A 10,931-nucleotide genomic window follows, 5' to 3' on the forward strand; every position below is an offset into this window, starting at 1 on the left:
GGCTGGGGAAGGGAGCAAAACCCCGGCTGGCTGGGGAAGGGAGCAAAACCCCGGCTGACTGGGGGAAGTGGCTGCAGCTGGGGCCATGCCCCAAACAGACTAACCGGGCCTTATACGAAGGCCAGGGCAGTCAGAAGCTCAGGAGTCTCTGTCTGCTTGTAGAGAGAGAGGGGCCTGTGAGCAGGTCTGGGGGAAGGCTAGAGGAGCTGGGGAGCTATGGTCTAGGAAAGTCTCAGGCTGCGGGCCTAGCTGAGGGCCTAAGACCAGCACTGGGGCTGCAGAGGGACAGCCCAGCTATAGAGAGAGGCAGCAGGGCTGGCTCTAACTTTTTTGCCTCCCCAAGCCAAAAAAAAAAAAAAAAAAGTGCTGCTCTTCTGTAACAACCCCCCCGAGCGCTGAGCTTTCCCGCCGAAACAACCCACCTGAGCACCACGCCGCTCTGCCCCGCCGAAACATCCATACCCGAGTGCCACTCCACCGCACTGTAACAACCCCCCCCCAAGCACCGCCCCATTGAAACAACCCCCCTGAGCGCCGCGTCGCTCGGCTGTAACAACCCCCCCGAGTGCTGCCCTGCCCTGCCAAAACAACCCCCCACCCCCGAGCTCCGAGCCACCCCACCGAAACAAAAAAACCCCGAGTGCCGCCTGGTCTATACAAACAAACAAAAAAACCCTCGAGCATCACCCCACTGCACCAAAAAAAAGACCACCTCCCAAGCGCCGCCCCGCCGACCCAAAAAAAAACCCAAAACCTTGAGCGCCGCCTCGCCACCTGAAGATTGGCCGCCCCTTACAAGATGCCACCTCAAGCATGTGCTTGGTCGGCTAGTGCCTGGAGCTGGCTCTGGGTCCAACCCAACCTTGCCTATGATGAGTGGTGTATACTGCAGTCTGCCCCAGGAAGTGGGGCTAGATGGTGACTGGCAGCCTTACACTGAGGTGAGGTGGGGTTAGTGGGTGGGGGTCCGCGGGTGGGGAGACCGAGAGTGCAGAGGTACTGCCAGGGGGGCAGCAACCCGGATAAACGGACACTGGGGTCCTGGAAGGGACACAGAAGCCAGCAGTACAGCGGATAGCCAGCCTGCAGGGGGCGCTCCAGGATGCTGGAAGAACTAATTTCCATGGACAACCAGCAGGAGGCACCACAGGGGCGAGTCCGCTCCCTTACAGAGCACCTGAAGCCAATTAGAGCACCTGAAGGCAGTCACCTGATAAAAAAAACCACTGCTTCAATCAGACAGGGAGAAAAGGGGTTGAAGCAAAGTGGTTTGGTGTTGGAGCAGAGAGCAGTTTGGAGGAGAGCAGTTTGGAGAAGTGCTGTGGTGGGCCAGAAGACCAAGACCCTAGGTAAAGGAGAACCCGGCTTGTGCAGAGCGGAGGGACTCCACAGAGACAAGAGGTTGGGAGAAACTTGGCCCAAGCAGAGAGAGAGCAGGAAGCCCCACAAGCTAGAGGGCTGGAGAGGGAAGTGGCCCAGGGGAAGGATTGCTAGTTCAAATGGTCTGCTGCTATCCATAGGGCCCCTGGGCTGGGACCCAAAGTAGAGGGTGGGCCTAGGTCTCTCCTTCTCCACTCCACTTCTCTGGGATGCTAGTGGGACAGTTGATACCCCATATCGGGGCAAGAAATGGTGCCCTGAGCCCCCCTCCCCACAAGAGGAGAAAGCGCAGAACCCATTATATTAGTGCTGGCAATTTGCCACAGACCCCAAACAATAATTCAAAGTTGAATTCTTTAACCAGGTGACAGATTGTGCAATACAGTCAGTTGAAGAATATTTCATGCATCTCAAGGAACACAGCAGTATATTTAGAATGTTGTATGATATTCCAAAACTCCTCAGTATACCTGAAGAAGACCTACACCAGCAATACAGGGCACTAGAGACAGTACTGACACATGATGACATGCACGATATTTGATGTGAGTGATTTAGGTGATGAACTGAAAGTTCTTTCAAGATACATTTCAGCAGGATCAACTCCAAAGGCTGTTCTGGAATATATGTGCACAAATAAGATGACCACCCTCTTTCCAAATGATTTTGTTGCTCTGTGCATACTTCTACTACTTCCTGTTACAGTTGTTGGTGAAGAACGCAGCTTCTCCAAGCTGAAATTAATAAAAACACTACGCTCCACAATGACACAGGAGAGGCTGGTCGTCCTTGCAGCCATCTCAGTAGAGCATGAGCTGGCCCAAACTGTGGACCTTCAGGAAGCAGTTCAAATCTTTGCAACCAAGAAGGCACAGAAAGCACCATTTTGATTATTCAAACAGATGAAAATGCCAGTGTTTACTATGCAGATTGTGACAAAGTGGGGGAGTTTCTTGTTTTAACTTGTTTCCTATGGGGGATTTTCTTGGTTTTCCTATGGTTTGCATGCAGAAGGGGTGGGACTCAGTTTCCCTAGGTGCTAGGGGTTTAACGAGGTGATAGGAGAGGGAGTTTGTTACAGAGAACCGGGGAGGGAACTTGGGACCCCAACCACTGGCATGGAGAATGATGACCCCAGTAACTGATGACTTATAGACTCTAGGACTGGAAGAGACCTTGAGAGGTCATCGAGTCCAGTCCCCTGCCCTCATGGAAGGACCAAATACTGTCTAGACCATCCCTGATAGACATTTATCTAACCTACTGTTAAATATCTCCAGAGATGGAGATTCCACAACGTCCCTAGGCAATTTATTCCAGTGTTTAACTACCCTGACAGTTAGGAACTTTTTCCTAATGTCCAACCTAAATCTCCCTTGCTGCAGTTTAAGCCCATTGCTTCTTGTTCTATCATTAGAGGCTAAGGTGAACAAGTTTTCTCCCTCCTCCAGATGACACCCTTTTAGATACCTGAAAACTGCTATCATGTCCCCTCTCAGTCTTCTCTTTTCCAAACCAAATAAACCCAATTCTTTCAGCCTTCCTTCATAGGTCATGTTCTCAAGACCTTTAATCATGTTGCTCGTCTCTGGACCCTCTCCAATTTCTGCACATCTTTCTTGAAATGCGGTGCCCAGAACTGGACACAATACTCCAGCTGAGGCCTAACCAGCGCAGAGTAGAGCGGAAGAATGACTTCTCGTGTCTTGTTTACAACACACCTGTTAATGCATCCCAGAATTACGTTTGCTTTTTTTGCAACAGTATCACACTGTTGACTCATATCTAGCTTGTGGTCCACTATGACCCCTAGATCTCTTTCTGCTATACTCCTTCCTAGACAGTCTCTTCCCAATCTGTATGTGTGAAACTGATTGTTCCTTCCTAAGTGGAGCACTTTGCATTTGTCTTTATTGAACTTCATCCGGTTTACCTCAGACCATTTCTCCAATTTGTCCAGATCATTTTGAATTTTGACCCGGTCCTCCAAAGCAGTTGCAATCCCTCCCAGTTTGGTATCGTCTGCAAACTTAATAAGCGTACTTTCTATGCCAACATCTAAGTGGTTGATGAAGATATTGAACAGAGCCGGTCCCAAAACAGACCCCTGCAGAACCCCACTTGTTATACCTTTCCAGCAGGATTGGGAGCCATTAATAACTACTCTCTGAGTACGGCTATCCAGCCAGTTATGCACCCACCTTATAGTAGCCCCATCTAAATTGTATTTGCCTAGTTTATCGATAAGGATATCATGCGAGACCATATCAAATGCCTTACTAAAGTCTAGGTACACCGCATCCACCGCTTCTCCCTTATCCACAAGACTCGTTATCCTATCAAAGAAAGCTATCAGATTGGTTTGACACAATTTGTTCTTTACAAATTCATGCTGGCTATTCCCTATCACCTTACCACCTTCCAAGTGTTTGCAGATGATTTCTTTAATTACTTGCTCCACTATCTTCCCTGGCACAGAAATTAAACTAACTGGTCTGTAGTTTCCTGGTTTGTTTTTATTTCCCTTTTTATAGATGGGCACTATATTTGCCCTTTTCCAGTCTTCTGGAATCTCTTCCATCTCCCATGACTTTCCAAAGATAATAGCTAGAGGCTCAGATACCTCCTCTATTAACTCCTTGAGTATTCTAGGATGCATTTCATCAGGCCCTGGTGACTTGCAGGCATCTAACTTTTCTAAGTGATTTTTAACTTGCTCTTTTTTTATTTTATCTTCTAAACCTACCCCCTTCCCATAAGCATTCACTTTGTTAGACATTCCTTCAGACTTCTCAGTGAAGGCCGAAACAAAGAAGTCATTAAGCATCTCTGCCATTTCCAAGTTTCCTGTTACTGTTTCTCCCTCCTCACTGAGCAGTGGGCCTACCCTGTCCTTGGTCTTCCTCTTGCTTCTAATGTATTGATAAAAAGTCTTCTTGTTTCCCTTTATTCCCATAGCTAGTTTGAGCTCATTTTGTGCCTTTGCCTTTCTAATCTTGCCCCTGCATTCCTGTGTTGTTTGCCTATATTTATCCTTCGATCCTGTGACCCGGTGGCCCAGCTCAGGAGTCACAGCTGGTTCTGGCCCGTGGATGTTTATGACCCTGTTTACCTGGAGAGAAGACAATGGACAGAGGCAGGGCTTGGGGCCGGTGATATCAGATGCCCAGCTGAGAAGCAGGGAGGCTCAGGGCTGGAGGGGGAGAGCAGGCAGAGCCCACCTGGATGCAGGGGAGACTTGGATGTGCTGTGCTGAGGGAGGCCAGGCCTGAGGCCCTGAGAGTTTCCTGTGCTGTGTTCAATGCTCAACAAATACTCCTGTTTTACACTGGACGAGAGTCACTCCAGTCTAGAGAACAGGGTGGCATCATCCCTGTCTGGGGGTTGAAGCCCTGGGGGTCCAGAGCTAATGGACTCCCTGAGGGGGCCCACAGCGAGAAACAGGTGTGCTAAGACTCAAAGAGGTGTGGCTCTAGGAAGTGAAGGGGCTTAACCCAGAGACAGAGTGGACCCCTGGGAGAAGGGTTGTCTCACTGAAAGGGGTACCCCCACGGACCACACAGGGCCAAGAGTGGGCGTGATCTGTGAGACCATGACACAGACAAGAAAAGTTACATTTACTGTTCAGGTATTTGAAAGTTAAATGTTACTTAAAAATTTTGAACAAGGCATTTTAAGTTGTTCTCCTTTATTGTGGTAGGTAGCAGAGCAGTACCATGAGAGGAGTAGAACAGGAAGAAGGCAGAATTAAGACCTTTCAAAGTTTTGGTCCAAGCGAGGGGGAATGGTGGCCTCATTTGAGCTCCCCACCTCAGGTGCCAAAATGTTGTGGGCCCTGGTTATAATGTCAAAAAAGATCATTTTGTTTCTGTGTAAATGCTGTGACTAACTATTTTAATAGGTAAGTGAGTGTATGGGTATGTCTATACTACGGGATTATTCCTATTTTACATAAACCAGTTTTGTAAAACAGATTGTATAAAGTCGAGTGCACGTGGCCACACTAAGCACATTAATTCGGTGGTGTGCGTCCATGTACCGAGGCTAGTGTCGATTTCTGAAGCGTTGCACTGTGGGTAGCTATCCCGTAGCTATCCCATAGTTCCCACAGTCTCCCAAGCCCATTGGATTTCTGGTTTGAGATCCCAGTGCATGATGGTGCAAAAACAGTGTCGCAGGTGATTCTGAGTAAATGTCGTCACTCAACCCTTCCTCCGTGAAAGCAACGGCAGACAATCATTTCGTGCCCTTTTTCCCTGGATTGCCCTGGCAGATGCCATAGCATGGCAACCATGGAGCCTGTTTTGCCTTTTGTCACTGTCACCATATGTGTACTGGATGCTGCTGACAGAGGCAGTACTGCAGTGCTACACAGAAGCATTCATTTGCCTTTGCACGATAGCAGAGATGGTTACCATCCCTATTGCACTGTCTGCCATTGTAAATTGGCGATGAGATGACGGTTATCAATCATTTTGTACCATCTGCTGCTGTCATGGGTGCTCCTGGCTGGCCTCGCTGAGGTCGGCTGGGGGCGCATGGACAAAAATGGGAATGACTCCCCGGCTCATTCCCTTCTTTATGTTTTGTCTAAAAATAGAGTCAGTCCTGCCTAGAATATGAGGCAAGTCTACTAGAGAGCCAGAAAGCACAGCCTCTCCGGGTCAGAGCCTCAGAGATCCTGCAGAAATGATGAGCTGCATGCCATTCTAGGGAGTGCCCCTGCAACAACACCACCCATTGCTTCCCTCCTCCCACACCCCTCCTGGGCTACTATGGCAGTGTCCTCCCATTTGTGTGATGAAGTAATAAAGAATGCAGGAATAAGAAATACTGAATTTTTAGCGAGATAAAATGAGGGAGGAGGCAGCCTCCCGCTGCTATGATAGTCCAGGGAGTACAGAATCTTTTCTTTAGACATGAAAGGGTGGGGGGCTGATGGAGCTCAGACTCCAGCTGCTGTGATGAGGATGGTTACCCAGCATTTTGTACCGTCTGCCAGGAATGACAGAGAGTCATTCCCATTTTTACCCAGGCGCCCCCGGCCGACCTCACCAAGGCCAGCCAGGAGCACTCACGGGCTGATGACAATTTTCCACCATTTTGTACCATCTGCCATCAGGAAAGGAAGGGGAGGGGATGCTGCTGTTCAGTGCTGCAGCACCACGTCTACCAGCAGCATGCAGTAGACATACGGTGATACTGAAAAATGGCAAGAAATGATTTTTTTCCCTTTTCTTTCACAGGCAGGGGGTGGTGGTAAATTGACGAGATATACCCTGAACCACGCCGGACAATGTTTTTGACCCTTCAGGTATTAAGAGCTCAGCCAAGAATGCAAATGATTTTCAGAAACTGTGGGGACTGTGGGATAACTGGAGTCCTCAGTCCCCCCTCCCTCCCTCCATGAGTGTCCATTTGATTCTTTGGCTTTCCTTTATGCTTGTCACGTAGCACTGTGCTGAGTCCCTGCTGTGGCCTCTGTCTATCATAGCCTGGAGATTTTTTCAAATGCTTTGTCATTTCGTCTTCTGTAACGGAGCTCTGATAGAACAGATTTGTCTCTCCATACAGCGATCAGATCCAGTATCTCCCGTACGGTTCATGCTGGAGCTCTTTTTGGATTTGGGACTGCATGGCCACCCGTGCTGATCAGAGCTCCACGCTGGGCAAGCAGGAAATGAAATTCAAAAGTTCGCAGAGCTTTTCCTGTCTACCAGGCCAGTGCATCCGAGTTCAGATTGCTTTCCAGAGCGGTCACAATGGTGCACTGTGGGATACCACCCGGAGGCCAATACCGTCTATTTGCGGCCACACTAACCCTAATCCAACATGGCAATACCAATTTCAGCACTACTCCTCTTGTCGGGGAGGAGTACAGAAACCAATTTAAAGAGCCCTTTATATCGATATAAAGGGCCTCGTTGTGTGGACGGGTGCAGGGTTTAATTGGTTTAACGCTGCTAAATTCGCTTTAAACGCATAGTGTAGACCAGGCCTATGTTACTAATCATTGAACATTTAACCAGTGCAAATACATGTTGGGATGGCTGCAATGTGGTTTAGATCACCAACCATGTGCTGTGTCAGCCATCCTTAATGCTATAATCCTTGAAGTCGGGAGCACAGTACATAACAATATTCAAAAGCCCTATGGCAGAAAGAGGAAAAAGAAAACCCTCAGGAGCTGAGTATCATAAATGAAAGGCTGAGAAGGAAAAGGACCAAGAAAAACATTAGCATAGGCGCTGATTCCGTGGATTCTCCGGGGTTGGAGAACCCACAGGGAAAAATTGGTGGGTGCTCTGCACCCACCAGCAGCTCCCCGCCCTGCCCCCCAGCTCATTTCCGCCTCCGCTCCTCCTCCTCTCCTGAGCGTGCTGCTGAGTCCTACTTCTCCCCGCTCCTTCCCAGCTCTTGCACTGCGAAACAGCTGTGCTGCAAGCGGTGGGAGGGAGGAGGGGAGGAGGCGGGGCCCGGGATTTGGGGAGGGGTCCAATAGAGGCAGGGAGGAGGCGGAGTCAGTGTGGGGCCAGGGTCAGGGCCAGGAGTGTGGGGGCACGACTGAAACTATTCTACAAGAGCTTGAAACAGTATCATCTGTTGAAAACTTATGTGGCCAAGGCTATGACAATGGGAGTAATATGAAGGGTAAAGACAATGGTGTGCAAAGGAGAATGGTGGAAATCAATTCTAGGGCCTTTTTCATTCCTTGCAGTGAGCATTCTCTGAATGTGATTGTCAAAGATGCTGCTAGATCCTGTTTGGAGGCAAGCAGTTTCTTTGACCTGGTGCAATGTGTTTGTGTTTTTCTCAGGCTCAGCATGCTGATGGGAGATTCTGACTTGCCATGTGAATTCTCTAACTGTGAAACCACTTAGTCAGACAAGAAGGGAGAGTCGCATTGATGCTTTGAAGCCTCTTCACTATGAACTTGGAAACATTTATGATGCCCTAATTGAAATTTCTGATGATACTACCCTTACTGGATCATCTGGCAAAACGGCATGTTCAGATGCAGAAGCTCTTGCAAATGGCTTTTCCAAGTTCAAATTTGTGACTTCTCTCATTTTGTGGTATAATATCCTTTTCGAGATTAATCTCACTAGTAAGCAGCTTCAGGAAAAGAACTTGAACATACATTCTGCTATTCAAAAACTGCAGCAAACTAAAAATATTCTGGAGGAATTCAGAAGTGGTAAAGGGTTTGAAAGAACACTGGTAGATTCTCTCAAGCTTGCTGAAGAAATAGACTTTCCGACAGAATTTGAACCAGAGTCTGTTCCAATATGGCAAAAAAAAAGAAACAGCAGTTTTCATATGCAGGACGAGACACGCCCATTCAGAACCCAAAACAAAGGTTCAAAGTGAATTTCTGCTTCACAGTCCTTGATACTGCTATTCACTCGGTTGATGAAAAATTTCAACAGATGCAGCAGCTGGAGTCAGTATTTGGCTTTCTATATGATATCCGCAGCTTCCAAAAGAAAACAGCAAAACAGGTAAGAGAATTTTGTATAAAACTGGAGTCATCATTGACTCATGAAAACTCAAAAGACATGGATGCTACAGATTTGTGTAGTGAGCATCAGGCTTTTTCAAAGTGACTTAAGAAACATTCCAATCCTTAAGAAATACTGAAGTTTGTTTCTGAAAATAAACTCACAGACAATTTTCCAAACATTTTTATAGCTCTACGCATTCTTTTAACTTTGCCAGTTTCCGTAGCTAGTGGGGAACGTAGCTTCTCAAAGTTAAAATTGATAAAAACATATCTGCATTCAACAATGGTGCAAGTGAGACTTGTAGGACTTGCCACAATGTCAGCAGAGCATGAAATAGCTGGAAAACTGGATCTAAAAGAACTAGTGACTGAATTTTCAAAATTTAAAGCAAGAAAAGTCATGTTTTAAGAGCACAAAGTGTTTTTTATTCAGAGTGTTTTGTAAATACAGGTTCAAGTTCATTGAAGAGTTTTCTTATTTCTTTCTATATTGGATGTGGTGGTAATGGCAGTTAAAGCAGGATAGCGTAATGGATGATTTTGGATCTACAATAATAAAAATAATTAACATTTTAATGCATTTTAATTTGAAATTGGACTGAAATATAATCTAGCTGTCATGTACAAATCTATTCTGAAAATTTTGTGTCTCTATTTTATCTTATCTCAGAAACATTGGTTGGACAGACAGAAGGATGGACAAACCGAATAATTAAGCCTCTGTTTAAAAAAAAAAAGTGTAAAAAACATTAAAAGGGAAAAAGGGGCAAAATGTTTCTCAGTTTACCAAAAACCAGAAAACCCAGTTTACCAAAAAATCTGGCCTTGGGGTTTGGGGGTGGGGGGCACTGATTATGATTTGCCGAGGGCTTCAGTTGCTGGCAGCTAGTCTAGGGCTGCCCCTGTCCTGACTATTTCCTAAGGTGCACAGGCGTGACAGGGCCCATGGCCGTGGAGCTTCCCTGCTGTACACTCTTCTGTCTGCATGGTAAGTGCTTCCCAGCTGCACATCTCTTAAGGAGTATACTATAGTAATGAGAGAACTTCCCATCCTCAGGACCTAGCAAGTGCACAGAAGCTTGGTACAGGCTCTTAATGCCTGCAGTCTAGATTTTCTCCATTTTCCTTGAAAGAGGAATGACAGTCCCCGAAGAACAAACACCTTTGGGAGCAGGTAGGGAGTGAGAGCCCCATGAGGTATGTCTGAAGGGAGGGATGATCTTTCTTTCAGGTGGGTAACTGCATCTCTGTCAGGGGTTAATGAAACAACCCCTTAATCCTCTTTTGTTCTTCCCACAGCACTATGTCTTGCAGCCCATTAAAGCATTAGATTGTGCACAATCTAGAAATGTGTTAAACCGAAGGATACCATAAAAGATCGGCTCCCTCTGTTCAGCTGTGTGAAGCACTTGACAGCATAGACGCCATTGCAGTAAGTTGACAGGAATGTACCAGACCTGGGATATGAGAAGCAACTTGTCTATTTGGGTCCATTTAGCTTGCTACAGTCCCATATTACGTGGGACGTCCCTTATATTTTCATCTCTGTACAACTAGATCAGGAAATGCTGAGTGCTGGCAATAGCAGCAAGAAACACCCCAGGCGAATGTAGGTGAGTACGGCAGGGTGCTCAGAAAACAGTGCCTTATTTTTGAAATACAATGTTGGCAGGATGGGTTTGATTTAAATCACTAGTCAGGAAGACGCGATTTAATCATGGATTTCTACCTAAAAGTGCATTCTTGTTGGTTGTTATAACCTTAATACATATTCTTCATAACTCGGAGATAGATGTAGGTTTCATTTTTAGAAGTTACACATTATATATTTTGAAAGTGATTTATTTTGAAAACTTTTTACAGCTATATCAGAAAATGAATGATTGGTTATTTCATTGAAAGGTAATTGAAGCAGACATTTATGAAGTCATTGGGAGTTGAACTATCTCCAGTTCAACAGGTTAATCATTAATATTTAGAGGATTTTCTTGCCATGTTGTATTAGGAGGAGAACATCACCAGGCAGACATTTACATTATTTTATTTA

The 10,931-nt window shown here is 46.4% G+C and overlaps 1 protein-coding gene across 2 annotated transcripts in view; it reads left to right on the top strand.

Moving 5' to 3' along the window:
• The window catches only part of NRROS (negative regulator of reactive oxygen species), a 32,145-nt gene extending 23,458 nt beyond the window's left edge, over positions 1-8,687 (top strand). Inside the window, exon 4 of one of the 2 annotated variants that reach the window (XM_050965454.1) lies at positions 8,198-8,687. In XM_050965454.1, the coding sequence (XP_050821411.1) occupies positions 8,198-8,261 (64 nt within the window). In that variant the 3' untranslated portion in view covers positions 8,262-8,687. The remainder of the gene's footprint in view (positions 1-8,197) is intronic. The other variant, XM_050965453.1, reaches the window with a different exon arrangement.
• The last annotated feature ends 2,244 nt before the right edge of the window (positions 8,688-10,931 follow it).

The sequence above is a fragment of the Gopherus flavomarginatus genome, chromosome 8 (assembly GCF_025201925.1).
Source record: "Gopherus flavomarginatus isolate rGopFla2 chromosome 8, rGopFla2.mat.asm, whole genome shotgun sequence".
NCBI classification, from domain to species: domain Eukaryota; kingdom Metazoa; phylum Chordata; order Testudines; family Testudinidae; genus Gopherus; species Gopherus flavomarginatus.